This window comes from Nyctibius grandis, chromosome Z, assembly GCF_013368605.1.
Source record: "Nyctibius grandis isolate bNycGra1 chromosome Z, bNycGra1.pri, whole genome shotgun sequence".
Classification (NCBI taxonomy): Eukaryota; Metazoa; Chordata; class Aves; order Nyctibiiformes; family Nyctibiidae; genus Nyctibius; species Nyctibius grandis.
This window is the reverse complement of record NC_090695.1, coordinates 9,809,473-9,826,271: the sequence shown is the minus strand read 5'-3', so window position 1 is coordinate 9,826,271 and position 16,799 is coordinate 9,809,473. Positions and strand designations below refer to the sequence as shown.

At 48.0% G+C, this 16,799-nt stretch overlaps 1 protein-coding gene across 1 annotated transcript; it reads right to left on the bottom strand.

Moving 5' to 3' along the window:
* Window positions 1–1,676: 1,676 nt before the first annotated feature.
* LOC137676840 (phorbol-12-myristate-13-acetate-induced protein 1-like) lies at window positions 1,677–2,393 on the bottom strand. The gene is made up of 2 exons (XM_068423907.1): window positions 2,316–2,393; window positions 1,677–1,976 (listed from the first exon to the last, which is right to left on the bottom strand). Exons 1-2 carry the CDS (start codon window positions 2,365–2,367, stop codon window positions 1,864–1,866), a joined length of 165 nt encoding a protein of 54 aa, XP_068280008.1. The 5' UTR covers window positions 2,368–2,393; the 3' UTR covers window positions 1,677–1,863.
* Between the last annotated feature and the right edge of the window lie 14,406 nt (window positions 2,394–16,799).

Genomic DNA, 16,799 nt, shown 5'->3' with positions numbered 1-16,799 from the left:
AATGGCAAAGCTCCCAATAACGCTACTGGGACGAGGTTAAGTCTTCCATGCAGAAAGCAGGCAAAGTCAGTCAGCTTCTGCTTAGTGAAATCAGTGACAACAAGTAACAGCCATACACAGTTGGTTGTGACAGAGTGACCAGAGCTATGTAATGACAATTTTGCAAAGGCAGATTCAGAAGAGCTAACCAAAAAAATAATTATAAATACAAACAAGAATTCACTAAAAGGCAGGAAAAAACATAATTTGAACAGACACAGAATTCAAAAAGTGCAACTATACAGCCTTATACAATGCAAATGTACTCACATACAAGGTTAGTTAAGAGAAGGAACTCTGACCATTGACCTAAGAGGTTGCTTCAAAACATGATGAGCTCCAGCCATTTTCTTGCTAGCTTGCACCCATGAAAAAATACTGTTTAGGCTCATGTCTGACATGAATTGACCAGCAGAGTTACTGTTTGCCTTGACAGCAATCAGCATGCTTAATTCAGCTCTTCTGAAGCCAGCCAAGGGTAATAAGCCCTCAGTGAGATGGGCACAATGCATCACCATCCACTGGATCTGCTACAGTAGCTTCATCATTCCGGAACTGGAATGAGGTTGCCATGAAATGAGATGGAAATAAAGTAAAGGGAAGAACCTTAACTCGTAAGTATAGTTAAACATTCAAAAATGCAAGGCTACTTTCTTGTACTGACTGTAACATTTAACTCTATTGATATTATTTCTTCAAAGACAGGTAGTTGCTTTCTTTGAACAAATAACATTCTCAAGAAAACTTGAGATTCAGTTCGGATTTGACTTGAAGATCTACTTCTATTGAAGAGTTATTTTGTTACTTATAAAGACACAGTATTGTACTGTTCTCAAGAAATTCTTTGTAATGTTGAAAGAATCCTTCCACCAAAGACACATACCTCAATATCTGTATTTATGTAATATATATTCATATATATATCTTATATAATGCTATACTAAATTATGCTCCCCTCTGTATTGCACGAAGTGTTTCCTTTATTATCAGAAAACATCATGCTTTCTTTTAGTTAATATAATGTATTTTTATGCATGTTTTGAACATTTTTTCATACTACTTTTTGAGTCTAACAAGTAGCATTCAATTAATACTTCTGTGAAATACTCATTTCATACATATGGGGTGCACATATTTATATTTTTATATATATTATATATATGCAAATATATACATATACATAAAATATAGACTAGAACTATGCAACATCGTGTTAATTCATAGAAATGTAATTTTTAGTCCACAAAGCAACATTCTGTAACAAATAACCTTTCAATAAAGATAGCGGTTTACTTAACAAATGAAATAATCCCACCACCAGATCCCTGTCCAGCAGAATCCAGGCTTTAGAAAATAAGAGCAGCCAGAAACCGAGCAACTGGCTTTTGCCTTGTGATATACGATCCCAAGTTCAGAGACACTGACACTTTTTTTTGGCTTCTTCCCGAAGGTGGTCCGAGCTCCTCAGTGAAACGCAGGTACAGGACATGAGGACCAGAGGGTGACTAGGGAAACCAGGCTCCTGGAAGTCCCCTTGGACCAGGCTGAAAGGCAAGTTCTGTCTTGCCCCAATTCTCCCCATCGCATGGTGAGGTGCTCTCCCCATCGCTACCTTTTTTTTTTTCCACCTGGCATTCATACGGCAATAGTGCTGTAGCATTCTCCAAAGAAATCGTGTCGTGACAGCCATCCTTCAGCGGCTACAGGCATCAAATACAACGCAAAGAGCTCTCTTCATCTCCCAGTGTCAGTGAAGTCTCTCGTTCCAAACCCACGCAGCCAAGGTCTTCCCCCGCTCCTCAGCGCACCGCGTCCGAGGGCAGCTCACGTTTCCGGGCAGAAGAGCTTTGTGAGGAGGTTCAGGATCTTCTGCCGCAGGTCCCACTTGTCGCCGACCCTGCGCAGCAGCAGGGCGCACTCCGCCGCCGCCTCGCGCTCTGCGGGGCACACGCACGGCCGTCACCCACCCGCACCGCCGCCTGACCGCCCACAGCCCCTCTGCGTTGTAACGACATCTTCCAATATAGTATTTTTAAAAAAATTTTTCCCCTTTTTTCCTCTCAATATTAACCCCCCCTCACTACGAGCAGCGGCTGTACCCACCTCGCGTTCACACGGGCGGCCGCAGCCCCGTCCCGCCGCCCGCGGCACAGCGGGCGCTGCCCCCGCCCCGGGTGCTGGTGCCGGGGATGGGGGTTCAGCGGTCCGAGCGCAGAAGCGTGTGTGTGTCCCCCCCCCCCCGCGTCCCCCACCCCGTTCCCTTCACCCCCCGGTACCTGCGGGAGCGGCGGGCGGCGCGGCCTTGCGCAGGGTCTTGCCGGGCATCATCGCGGCGACTGGCAGTGGCACGGCACGGCACGGCTCGGCGGCTGCGATGGAGTGCGGGCAGGTGGGGCGGAGCGCGGCTCTAAGAGAAGCGGCGGCAGCGGGGCTTTTCCCGCGCCGTGACGTGCGGAAACGGCGCGGGAATCCCGCCCCCGCCGCGCCGGGCAGACGGCGGCGTGCCGGAGCGCGGCCCGGGCAGGCGGGGCCGGGGCCGGGGCCGGGGCGGGGGCCGGGCGCCGGGGACAGCGCCTCCTCTGCGGGGGGAGAAGGAACGGCGGGATGGGGTGTGCTGGAACAGGAGGGGATGGAGGGATGGGGCGTGCTTGGGGGAGAAGAGGTGGAGGGATGGGGTGTGCCTGGGGGGAAGAGGAGATGGAGGGATGGGATGTGCTTGAGGGGAAGAGCTAGAGGCGTGGGATGGGCTTGTGGTGGGCCAGGAGAAGTGGAGTGATGGGGTGTGCTTTGGGAAGAGGAGATGGAGGGATGGGGCATGCTTGGGGGAGAAGAGGTGGAGGGATGGGATGTGCTTAGGGAATGGAGATGGACGCGTGGGATGGGTGTGTGGTGGGCCAGCAGACACGGAAGGATGGGGTTTGCATCTTCTGGGCAAGAAGGCGGCAGAGGGGTGAAATGGGCTTGTGCTAGGCAAGGAGGGATGGGAGGGTGAGCTGTGCTTGTGGTGGACCAGGAGAGATGGACAGGTTGTGCTTGTCCTGAGGAAGAAGAGGTGGAGTGATGGGGTGTTCTTGGACAAGCAGAAGCAAGGGATGGGGTACGCTTGTGGTGAGCAAAAAGACGTGGAAGGATGGATCTGCTTGCTGTTAGCCAGCAGATGCTCCTGACACAGTGCTGTGTTATTATTCAAGGTTGTGGTGACCTTGGCCTTGAGCAAACCATAGGGAAGTGAGTTGGCCCATATCATGTGCCATTTATGATTTACGGCCTCCCTCCTGCGGCTGGATCCTCCCCGTGGCAGTGCAGTGCCTGCATGGCGTGTCGCTGGCTGACAGGCGCTGGGACATGCTTACCTGCGCTTGCTGTCATTTTAGATGATGTTTTTTACAAGAAACAAGAGCTGGAATTATAAAGTCACCCTCCTGACTTTGTGATGGCTGCACAGCATTGGGCAAGCTGCCAGTGGTATGTGAGTCACTGATGTGCCTCCTGTTTCTCGGAGGGTTGATATTTGGTGTGGTGGCACATAGGATGGCCTTTTGTTTTTAGCGGGAAGTGAAAACAGCTTGATGTAAAGAAAGCACAGATGGGCCAGACATAACAAAGAACTGATTTGCAGCTGAAAGCCAGTAAATGCCCACCTCTCCCATCCAAACACAGCTTCAAGAAGGAAAAGATGTAATACAGACCCACAAGGGGCTGTCAAGAAACTCCTTTCTGTGGGATGGGAGCCTTTGAAATCAAGTGTCTAGAAACACCGATGACTTTGAAGTCTGTTAGAAGAAAAGTTCACTGGCTCATCTCAGAAACCCTTTCCCCTACATATTTCATGGAAGTGATGGCACACCTGAAACAGGGCTGGGATTTCTCTCCCTGTGTAGGAAACCTCATCCCCGTTGGAGCCTGGCAGAAGGCAGCGGGCGCAGTGGTGCCGTGGGGCTGACATGTAGCAGAGGCAGTGGTGCCAGCTCACGGACAAGGGCATTTCTCAGGGTGAGATGTCTGAACGAAGGCTACGGCTGGATGAGGCTTTTGCACAGCCGTTCACAAGGTGGTGGCTGGGTGCTGGCTGCAGCGGCATCCCACAGTGCACTAGGTTGGCCTCGGGGGAATTTCTGATGTTTTTGAGAAGGTATTGCCTTCATCTCTCATCCTTTGGTATATAACTGGTACGGCATATAGGCTTATTTGCTTGACTTGATATTTTTAGGGTCTCTTTTCAGCTGTGTGAACACCGCTGTTTGTAAGCCAGCCCCATGCAGGGAGAGCCGCCCTTTGACCGTGTCATTCCTGTTACATAAGAAACCGTTTCTTCAAAACAAGTTTGTTGGGTTTTGGTGGCGGGAAGGCAGGTAAACAGCTGAGGAGCGTGTCAGGCTGCATGACGTGTCGTTCCTCGCGGTGGAGCTGGCGTGGTCTGCAGCGTGTGATGCTCAGGGCTGCATCTCACAGCCATAGCCTGACAGCTGCTCCATAAATCACGGCGGCCCCTCCAGGATGCCAGCGTGGGGGGCCAGGGTGCTTACCGAGACCTCCGTGTGCCCCCAGTGCTCTCAGTGCTCAGCAGTCCCAAATGCAGGGAAAGTGCTCACGAACTGAGGCTGCAGGGAAGAGGGGCATGCCGGTCCCTTGGGCTGCTGGGCACACGCGTGTTGTTTTGCTCATTTATTTTGCTCTGGGCCTTGTTCTTCGTTGTGATTTCGGAGACGGACGTAATACTTGGGCAAATTATTTAAATGACTGTTCCCCCAGTGAGGCCAAAACCAAATTAACCTTGATCCTGTCCTGCTTAGCCACACTTCCTTACCCAAAAGGGGCACAATCATTAAAGGCAACTTTTCTCTATATCTCTGCAGCGACACAAAGAGACGGGTTCATCTTTTGGGCACATGGGGGAGAGGAGATGCTTTCCCTGCTAGGGCAGCTCAGCACAAACCAGTGGGACAGCAGAGTGGAAGGCATTAATTTATTTCTTTATTTTATTTTAAAATAGGGTAATAAGAACGGTGGGTGACTTTAGGGTACAAAACAGGGTAGCAGACCCTCCTGTGAGCCAGAGTATCTGAAGTCCTCATCTGCCCCATCGCTGTGGTCAGAGCCGTGTATCTGAGCGCCGTGGTGTAAGGCAGGAAGCCCCCCTGCTTAGAGGGGAGCTGACTCGCACCATCTCCAGATCCGGCCCACCTCCCCACAGGGTTTTACTGGTGTGTGAGGGCCTTACTGGCATGTGACAAATCACAGTACGTTACGGCGTGAGCAGCGCACGGTGGGGCCGCTGCCGGTTATAGGATTGCACAACAAGGGCAGAGCAAAAAGAAAAAAGTCCATTGTGGTTTCAAGCCACCAGCGAGCTCTGACGTTTTGTTGTTTCGGTTCCCTTAAAAAAAGTGGTGTAGCTGTGGGAAGCACACGCCTCTGGGAAGCTGCTCTACCGGACCAGCCACAAAAAGCTGTTTCTTGCCGTGGCTCCACCGAGCAGGACCACAGGTCCCCAGGTGGGCACAGCTGTGGCGGGGGAGCAGAGCAGCAGCCCGAAAAAGCACAGGACTCTCAGAGCACTCTTCCAGTTTATTTCTGTTTAACACCATTTAAAATTAGCACAATTACACAGATGAGAAGCGAGAATCACCTTGCGATAACACGCCCCGAGCTTTGCCGGTGTCTGGGTGATGCAGTGTAACCAGGAACGTGTTATTGAAAGCCAACACATAACGGACTCTCAGTCTTGGTGGGCAACTTGCTGAAAGGAAATCGAATGTTGCAAAACGAAATCAAGAGTAGGAGAGAAAGGAAACTAGCTGTTTTTTTTTCCTGAACTGGGTTATTTGTGCTGAATCAGCTTCAAGCTGTTTCTGTGCCTCCCTGTAAGATCTTAAATAAATCTCTTGGTTATTGGAGTTCGTCTTCTCATCTTCCCGAGGCTGCCCGGTGTTGACAGCTCTTGTGTTAACTGAGAAGCTGTTTGTTTCTCCCATTTCCCGTTTCTGCAGACTGCGGAGTCAGCGGTTCCTGTTGATCCTCGCGGGTCCCAGCACTTGAGCAGGAAACTCGGCTCTATTGTCGGGAGCACAAACCAAAGGTCATTTCGGGAAAGCGCGGCAAGGTGTGGCCGCACCCAGCGAGGGTGATGATGGCCTCGGCAGGCTTTTTTTTTCCTTCTTTTTTTCATTTCTTAAATCACTCTAACTCTGGTTTGCTCTTCTCTGACACCTTTCCTCCAGGGATCTCTCTCACTGTTATGAGCAAAGCTTCATAAATCCTCAAGCCTTAAGCATTAATCTCAACCTCACTTTTCAAGGAAACGGCTTTGTTCTGTGTTAGCCATTTCCTGGTGGCAACCGCAGCAAAGCTTCAGCCTCCAGCAGCTGCTGCTGCGCTACCCACACCCCCGCCCTGGTGAGGCAAGAGGTTAATGCAGATTTAAACAGTTAAGTGAAATACTCCAGCTAAATCGACACTGAGTTGCTGGTGTGATCCAGCACCAGACAGGAAAAGAAACCAAGGAGACTTGCCTGCCCATTGCTCAGATGTAACCCCCACTTGCACAGGTCTTATCTGCTGTTTAAATATTACCTAATGGCCCTATCACTAATTCTTAGACCCTCCCTAACACTGTTCTCTCTCGCCTACTTCCCTTGAAAGATTAAACATATACTTTTCTTAGCTAAAAGGTGAACTGCATGGCTTGTTCATATATCACAGTGCTCTGTCACTGGCAGAGGGATGAACAGCCATCTTTTCCTCTGCGACCACCTGTGTGCCAAGCAGGCTGCATTAATTAATCATTTGCAAAATGCTTCTGAAAGATAACTCGCATGTGTTTGATCTGGTGCCCACCAAAGCCAAGGTGGGCACAGCAGTTTTCCTACTGACAGCGATCACATATGGTTGAGGATGGGTTTGGACATCAGAGCTCCTCCTTGATAAGGAGAAGAGGAGACTGAGGGGTGACCTCATTAATGTTTATAAATATATAAAGGGCAAGTGTATGAGGATGGAGCCAGGCTCTTCTCAATGACATCCATTGACAGGACAAGGGGCAACGGGTGCAAGTTGGAACAAAGGAGGTTCCACATAAATATGAGGAAAAACTTCTTTACAGTGAGGGTGACCGAACACTGGAACAGGCTGCCCAGAGAGGTTGTGGAGTCTCCTTCTCTGGAGACATTCAAAACCTGCCTGGACGCGTTCCTGTGTGATATGATCTAGGTAATCCTGCTCCGGCAGGCGGATTGGACTAGATGATCTTTCGAGGTCCCCTCCAATCCCTAACGTTCTGTGATTCTGTGATACGTCTGGAGTGTAAGAGAGTTTGTACTGACTGTGTGCTCTTTAATCAAGGAGTAACCGTGAGAAAGCTTTGTTGACTGAATTTTCCTGGGTTTAGGTTGTTATAATTCTAAATTAGCCAGGGCACATTATCTGGTGAGCTAAATCTTCTGTGAAAGCAGAAAGCAAAGACACTGCAGGTGGCTCCTTGTAGGGTCATTCCTGATTCAGCGTGTTGGTAGTCACCGAAAAGCTTTCTAAAGAGCTAAAAAGGATGTAAGAGAGGTCAAAAGTCACTAGGTAGTTTGTTGACTGAGTTTTAGCACCGTGAAGATAACAATATCCTCATAAAGGCCAGTCTCTGCAACTGCTATCCAGAAGAAGTAGGTATTGGTAAAGTGAATATTGGCATTCATCACTGCTTGTCAGGCTGGTAGGGTATTTGCTGAAGAACTCTCCCCTGTGTGCGTAGGTGTCTTTGCAAATGCCAAGCATACTGTTAGCACAGCTGTGCCATCACCGCTGGGTTTTTGCAGAAGTCCTTCCTTGGATGGCGACTATGGTTATTTTCTGTCTTGCTATCTTTGTTGAGAATTTGCATGTGCTCCATTTCTGGAATTCATTGTTGCTTGCTGGTCTGCCAGATCGTTTTCAGGCTCTGCTACCTCCTGTTTCCCCTGTTCCTCACGCCTCCTCTGCACTTTGTCAGAATTTCTGTGTATAGTCAATGCAGCAGATGTTGGATTGAAAAAAAATGGGAAATCCCATGCGTGAGACACTTGGCGCTTTCCTGGCATGCCTTGCAGCTGAGCCAGCAATCTGGTAACCCATGCAGGGCTCATTATCCGTCACTTGCTGTGAATCTGAGGTCTAACAAGAGAATCAGGGAATCCAAAGGAGCTTTGCTGGACACCGGCATGGTGACCTGGGATTCCTGGTCTGGCACTGAGCTGCTCCTCAGTGCTGCAATGTCTCCCCTGTACCCTTCTGATGCTCTTCAGCTGGGACAGGAGCTGTTTTGCATGGTTAGCAGCTTTTCAGACTATTCTGAACAATATATTCTCTGAGCTGGGTTTTGGAAGAGCCTTCTTTGTATGATCTCCAGTTGGATAAAGACTCACCTAGTGACCCTAAATTCCATGAAGCAGATTTAAAGTGGAAAATGTTTTAACCGGGGAACTTAGGGCAAAAGGTGAACAGAATTAACAGACGGTGGGGACTGAGCCAAGGTGGAACGCAATATCTTTTGTGAAACCTTCTGCTTTGAAATTTATAGGACTTTACTGTTTCATTCACTGTAAAGATAAGACTCCTACATTTGGAAAAGCCAGATGGTATCTTTAACGTTACAAGAAAGTATAAGGTCTCCTCTACAAGTTGAATCAGAGAATCATAGAATGGTTTGGGTTGGAAGGAACCTTCAAAGGACATCTAGTCCAACCCCCCATCTGCAATAAGCAGGGACATCTTCAACTAGATCAGGTTGCTCACAGCTCCATCCAACCTGACCTTGAATGTTTCCCGGGATGAGACATCTACCACCTCTCTGGCCAACCTGTTCCAGTGTTTCACCACTCTCATCATAAAAAATTCTGTCTTATATCTAGTCTGAATCTACACTCATTACCCCTTGTCCTATCACAACAGGCCCTACTGAAAAGTTTGTCCCAATCTTTCTTATAAGCCCCCTTTAAATACTGAGAGGCCACAATAAGGTCTCCCCAGAGCCTTCTCTTCTCCAGGCTGAACAGCCCCAACTCTCTCAGCCTGTCTTCATAGGAGCAGTGTTCCATCCCTCTGATCATTTTTGTGGCCCTTCTGTCTATACGAACGGTCCCTATGCAGGTTGTGCTGGCTGAGAAGCGGGGCAGACTGAAATCATGTCTTGGTGAATGCTGGCAGGATGGCCACAGACTGTGAAGTCAGAGGGACCACTTGACTCATCGCTAGACTGACTACAGAGTTGGTATGAGAGGGCTGACGGCATCCCATGTTGTGAGGTAGTTTCACTTTAAAGCTTTGCCTCTGATTGCACTGAAATGACTTAATTTCCTTTTCGGTTTTGTTTTTCACACACAAAAACATACAGGGAGGGAGCAGGGTGTGACTTTTACTGCTTGTTCTAAATGGGAGACAAAACGAAAATCCACCCTGGAGATGGAAATTCCCCTACAGCTGCTCTGCAGATTCGTCGCAGGAGCTTTAGGCACGAAGCAATGCACAAGAATAATTGTGTTGGTAGCAATGACCTTGCATGGAAACAGAAGGAGGCTTGTCCCTTCCTGCCAAAAAGTGCTCCCTTTGGGCTTTCAGTGCTTTCTCTATAGGTGTGAGCAGCTCGTAGAGAAGAGGAGGACATGCTGGAAGTGGTGAGACAGGGTGGTCAGGTGCAGGTGGAAGTGCTGTCCTCCCTGAGCACCTGTCTATTACCATGCTGACCTAAGGGCTTGATCCATCTATCTCTTGACTTCTGGGAAGTCCTTCTATGGGGAGCAGGTCCACATGGCACCACCAACCTGCAGACATAATCCCTTTGCTAAACGAACAGCACATTTGAGATCCTGCTTTGTCTCCAGGTGACATCAGGGAGAGCAAAACCAGCACAGAAATGGACACGTTTGGTGTCCACTCTGGCTCTGAACATGGGGACAAGCTTCTCCCATGCATCCACAGTCATGTGAAGAGTCCTTACCATCTGCAGGCATGCTTCTGGCCCTGGGTGTGCCGCTGTGGGGTGTTAGTTACTGATGGGAGAGGGAAAGCCGCTGGGGTGACCTTTGGCATTAAGAGTGCGAACAAGTCAGAAATAAGAAGTCTCCCTTCGAGGGTTAGGACACCGTGTTCTTCCTCACCAGAGATCTCTCTGCAGATGCACCGGCTGACTCCAAGGGGCATAAAGGAGAAGTAAATGGGGAAACAGGAAAAAGGTTTTCGCACTTGACAACAACAAAGTATTTTTTGCACTTTGTAACCTGTTTCTATTCTCTCAGTCCTCTGTGCTTTGGGAAGGTCCCGGTGTCAGCTGCTCTCTGCCTCCCTTGTAGGACTGGGTGCTGTGTGCATGCCCTGGGCCCCTCGGCATGGCTGTCACCATCCCCTCCAGCTCCACATGTGCAGGAGAGGAGCAGAGGAGCATGGATGCCTGGGGAGGGGGAAGCAGAGGGGTAGATCACGGTGAGGAAGTGTGTGAGCTGCATCCCACAGGCAGGTGTGGGAGTCAAATTCACATGGCAGCATCTTGGGTTGCATCATCCTTTGTGGCCATGATGCCATCCTCCCTCCCTATTTCATCATCCTGCAGTGGACAATGAGGTGGAGCTGGCGGGGGGGAGCACAAGGGCTGTGAATCTGGAAGGAGATCTCAATCTGCAAAGACACATGAAGTCAGGGGTTTTTTTGTTGTTTTCTGTTGTTATTTTTTTTAACACATGGCAATTGGTCAGGTGGTAGCAGGAGTCTGCCAGGGGATGGCTGGAGTGACCAGGCTGTGTCTGTGGTTACAGCAGAGCACAGTAGCAGGCCGGGAGAGGCGAGCGGAGTGCTGTGCCGAGGAGGTGACAGAGGACCTCAGAAAGGGTTGGGGAAGGGTCGAGCGGTGGAGGAGCCTCCCTGGATAGGCGCCAGCCACTGCCCACTTCCCCGCAGCTCTAGGGGATGCTGGGGACAGTTTTACAATATGGAGTCAACAGAAACCTGACAAATCAGACAAGAGCCTGTGTGGTGGTTTGCTGATAAGGTGTTACGGGCACTTTCCCTGTCTGCATCCCAGTGCTGCTGGCACAGATGTCAGAGGGATCTGATCTGAAAGTGCCTCCTGAGTGCTCAGAGGAGCTGGCAGTGTGCCAGAAGGTACACCAAGGAGCAGGTGCAGGGTGGGATGTCCCATGCCAGGAGGGCTATAGGGACCCACTGAGCATGACAGGGAAGAGGAGAATGCTAGCAGCCTCCTCTGTGGGGCACCTGGAGCAGGCTGCCGCATGAGTCCCCACCCACACCTGCAGGGATACCTCAGGGGCTGGTGCTCTGCACCCCACTGGTGGGGTTCACCTCCTGCTGGGAGGAGAGTGTCTGGCTGGCTGCCTCCTCTGCCTCAGGCATCCTTGCTGAACCTGTGGTTGCTGGGATGTCCCTGGTGATCCCATGGGATGTGATCCTCTTGGGGTGACTATGTGATCTCCATGGCATGTGACTACCTCAGGTGACCATGGTGACTCCATGGGATGAGACCTCCCCTTTCGGATGTCCCTTATGATCCTGTGGCATGTGACCCCCTCAGGTGACACTGGTCATCCCATGGGATATGAACTACTGGCGTGACCTTGGTGGCCCTCTGGGAAGGGACCCCTGCCCTGGGGTGTCCCTGGTGGCTATGGATGCTGAGGCATCCCTGGGCTGGGAAAGGGGCGAGCAGCATGGGGCTGCCTCCCTTGCAGCCCCAAGCCTTCACTTGCTGGCCTCTCATGGGTTCTCCAGTTTCTCTGGAGACCTGGTGTCACCTCCTCCTCCTCAAGCTGGGAATGAAGGTCCCACATCCCATCACTCAGGCTGGGAAGTCATGCAAGGGTGCAGAATATGGGACCAGTTGGCCTCAGGGCTGTCGGTGCAATCATCGCACCCCTGAGCTCCAGGTTCCCACTGCCCAGCAGAGGCCACATGAGGTGGAAGTCACTGTATATCTAGCAATGATGGCATCTGGGTCTCCAGCCCAGGAGTCCACAGTCTCACAGAATTCTGCATTTGGCCAATAAATCTGGCAGTGATTCTGTCCAGTCTGAAAACGCAGAAGGCTCAGACCAGGGAAGCCCACAAAAGTTTGGATACTTAGTCAAAGTACATAATGTAAACTTTCATTTTGGCTCAGGGCTGAATCACTACGAAAACCACATTTTTTTGTGGTATCTCAGTAATTGCCAAAAAGCAGAAAATGATGTCACCTACAAAAATGACAAGTAAAATACATTGTCAGGCTTTTAAAAACCTCAGTTAAAAAATTCTTGGTACTGTATGTGGGAAAACAGTGTCACGAGGGCAATCAGTCAACGTCCTGTGGGACCTGCAGTTCTGGGAAACCTTCAAGGGAGAATCTCCAGAATCCCTATTTATGAATTTATCCCCCGAATGACAAAGCATGCACAATAAGCAATGCACTGAATCTGCTATTGGCAACTCTGATCATCATTTTTTCTATCCATGATACTCTTTGCAATTCCTATTCCTGATTTTGTTTGTTTCCCTGTCCCCAGCTTTCCCTTCTTTCACTTTTTTAAAAATTGTGGTGCTTCTGGCTTTGGAACAACTGTTTGTCTCTTCCTTCTAAATGAAGACCTACCAACCAACCACATCCTTATATTAAAGAAAAAAATCTGGAATTTAAGCAGACTTGGTGAAAAGTAACCATACTATTCTTCTTTTTGATTTTGTTGTTATTGTAGCCTATGTAGTCCTAGGTTGTAAGATACTTGAGATGAGTGTTATTGGTTCATGATACTGGATTGACATTATTATTAATTTTATTAATATGTGATCAAATTACACTATTAATTTACACAGATCATTTATAATAAAATAGTTGGAAATGTGAGGTATACGCGTAATTGGAGGAATTGCCAAAATAACGTGTTTCACTTGATACTTACGAGAGGTAGAAGGAAGATCACATTCTTTCACATATATATAGGCCATGTGACCTGTAAGCTGAAAACTTAGAAACATAGAATAGAATCATAGAATTGTTTTCATTGGAAAGGACCTTTAAGATCATCCAGTCCAACCGTTAACCGAACGCTGCCAAGTCCACCACTAAACCATATCACTAAGCACCACTTCTACACATCTTTTAAATCCCTCCAGGGATTTAAGTTCCCCCTGCCAAGTACAGGGGGACCATCACTTCCCTAGTGCTGCTGGCCACACTATTTCTGGCACAAGCCGGGATGCTGTTGGCTGCCTTGGCCACCTGGGCACACTGCTGGCTCATATTCAGCTGGCCATCGATCAACACCCCCAGGTCCTTTTCCACCAGGCAGCTTTCCAGCCACTCTTCCCCAAGCCTGTAGCGTTGCATGGGGTTGTTGTGACCCAAGTGCAGGACCCGACACTTGGCCTTGTTGAACCTCATACCGTTGGCCTCGGCCCATCGATCCGGCCTGTCCAGATCCCTCTGCAGAGCCTTCCTGCCCTCAAGCAGATCAACAGTCCTGCCAAACTTGGTGTCATCTGTGAACTTACTGAGGGTGCACTCGATCCCCTCGTCCGGATCATTGATACAGATATTAAAGAGAACTGGCCTCAGTACTGAGCCCTGGGGAAAACCACTTGTGACCGGCCACCAACTGGATTTAACTCCATTCACCACAACTCTTTGGGCCCGGCCATCCAGTCAGTTTATTACCCAGCGAAGCGTATACCCATCCAAGCCATGAGCAGTCAGTTTCTCCAGGAGAACGCTGTGAGAGATGGTGTCAAACGCTTTACTAAAGTCTAGGTGGACAACATCCACACTTTTTCCCTCATCCAGTAAGTGGGTCACCTTGTCATAGAGGGAGATCAGGTTAGTCAAGCAGGACCTGCCTTCCATAAACCTGTGCTGACTGGGCCTGATCGCCTGCTTGTCCTGTACATGCCCCATAAAGGCACTCAAGATGATCCACTCCATAACCTTCCCTGGCACCAAGGTCAGACTGACAGGCCTGTAGTTTCCCGAATCTTCCTCTCAGACTTTCTTGCAGATGGGCATCACATTTGCTAATTTCCAGTCACCTGGGACCTCCCTGGTTAGCCAGGACTGCTGATAAATGATGGAAAGTGGCTTGGTGAGCACTTTCACCAGCTCCCTCAATACCTTTGAGTGGATCCTTTCTAATCCTGTAGACTTTTGTGCATCTAAGTGGCATAGCAGGTCGCTAACCATTTCCCCTTGAATTATGGGGGCTTCACTCTGCTCCCCATCCCTGTCCTCCAGCTCATGAGGCTGGGTACCTGGAGAACAACTGGTCTTACCACTAAAGACTGAGGCAAAGAAGGTATTAAGCACCTCAGCCTTTTCCTCATCCTTTGTCACTATGTTTCACTTGTAAGTCACAGCCTCCCTTCTAACACTGAAGCAACAGCATGAAAGAGAACTTCTCTTTCATGAGTGTATTTTGAGGATTCATTGGCCAGGACTAGAGAAACATTGTAAATACCCTTAACTGGAATTTCCTATATTATTCTAATGTGGGTATTTAATTTCTTCAGTTACTTATAATATACTCCCAACAGAACGGGATCTTATAAATCCAACAAGCTATAAACCCAGCTTCTATGTGCATGGGAAAAAAAATCAAGCAGCTGGCAGCGAGGAAATGGAGCTGCTTCTGTGATCTCCCATCATAATAGAGGCCTTGGTGGTTACAGACCTCTCCCAGGAGCAGAACATGGTGTATTGTTTGTAGAGCAAAGAGAAGGACAGGTTTCACAAGAGAGCAGAACTTGTAAGAGTTGCATTTGTGGTACATACAGGTATTTTCCACCTGCTATTTCTTTTCCTCTATTTACTTCCCTTCTACACAGCGAGGAGTTTGCTGCCAAGGCATGGTGCAGAACAGAGCTTTTTGGAGGGAGCACTCAAGGCAGCCTGCTACTGAAGTGATGCTGTGCGCTCAACCATGAAGAGAGAGATTTTCTCATACTTGTTCTCTCAGTAGCTGAGGTCATTCCTGCTGAATGCATCTGGCTGCTCTTCCATCCCCACCAATAGACAGTATATGGCCTCTCCGAGTGGCAAATGTGGTGGAGGGAGATCCTCAATGTGAGTCGAGGAGTATTTGGCAAGAATATTATTGGAGTGGTTGATCAAAGTCACTGTGCTCTCTGGGCTAGTGGGATTGGTGCATTTTCCTGTGGTTATAAATTATTTGATCCCATGCTCTGGGCATGAGGGAGAATCAGCATAACACATCAAGCACTGCCAGGCAGGGTCAGCTCAGGTACATGCTTGTGATGGTGTTTATGGGACACCTGAGAAAGATGCTTGGACTACTGAAAACAGGATGGGCATAAAGTAATCTTCCCCTTCTTTTATTCTACCAATCTCTGGCAATCTACAGGAATAAGGACTCCCTGATTCAGAAGATACATTTGAGGGCTATATATGAAATATAATTAATTATATTTAAATATAAATATAATGAAGAATATTATCTATATTGTATAAATATTAAATATAATTAATTATATTTAATCCTACAATAATAAGTTTTCTTCTGAACCTTTTTGACTTGGACACTGTTCTTTGGCAGTGTGGCTAAATTCTGCGTGGGGGTTACTGACCTACAGGCTGGTTATCATAGCTCTAAATCATCATTTAATCATTTTTGTGCTAGCTCTGCCAGTCTGACTCATTCTTTATTTGGATCATTTGCAAAACACGTGAGCTAGATAACTGCAGTAAACTTTAGAAATCCAGGAATGGTGACACACATTCACGTAAATAAACCTAGGGCAAGTTTGTTGCATCCCTAAGGATGTCTGATTGTCTTTTTAATTTATGCCTATCATCATAGAAAATCAGCTGATGGGAGAGTCTGTTTAAGAACAAAACTAGAAAAACCTTTGTGCAAAAGAGGAAGCAGTCATCAAAACTTGTCTATGTAATCATGGGCTATACACATCTTATATTTACTGAAGCAGAGGAAATGGAACAACTTTAAACTTATGTTTAAAATGTTCTTCATCCAATAGCCAGCATGATTAAAATCAATCTGTCTTCATGTGTCTTTCCTTTAGCCTTAATTGATGTTTCAACAGTTCAGTAATATCTGGTATAGAGAAGAGGATAAGAGGCCTCTCTGCAATCTGTTTTTATAGTGTTTCTCTGATTGTTTATCAGAGAATTATCAGGAATCCTTGCTTTTCTAGGTGTAGACTAGCCCAGGATATTGCAGATGTTGACAATGTTAGGAATAGGGAGAAGGGGTCCTTTTAAAGGATAAAGTTTAGAAGTTTTAGAGCGCTGACAATTTTTACTTAATTCCAGGTGATGAAGCATAGTGATGAACAGGATCGTGGGGAAAGCTGCACTTAACTAAGACCACTAAACTATGTTCTCAAATAGACTGAAAATGCAAAAACTGGGAAAATAAAGGGAAAAAAGACAAAAAACCTCTAAGGACCCCTTATGGGAATCAATATATTTGCCTCTCTCCCTTCTGTAGAGACTGGAGAAGTAGCCACGTCTTGTTATGTGGGGTCAGATGCTCTGCTCATGATTAAATTGCTAGATAGTGTGCTGGAAGGTCACTCTTTGTTTAATGTTGATCCTTTCTACCCTCTGTTCTGTCATGGAGGTTTAGCCTAACCCACAGCCTCTCAATGGAAATCTCCAATAGGTAATATTTTCTCTTTCTTTATTCTTTTGACAATTATTGTACAAAAGCTATGTGGAAGTCGTTGGGGTTTCGCAAGCCATTGGTGCAGAGGACAAAGATTGAAGGAGACGCCAGGGGCGTGGC

Coding starts and splice junctions, on each gene's coding strand:
- LOC137676840 (XM_068423907.1), bottom strand. CDS start 2,367: ATGATGCCCGGCAAGACCCTGCGCAAGGCCGCGCCGCCCGCCGCTCCC. Junction 1,977..2,315: donor GCCGCCCGCCGCTCCCGCAG/GTACCGGGGGGT, acceptor TGTGCCCCGCAG/AGCGCGAGGCGGCGGCGGAG.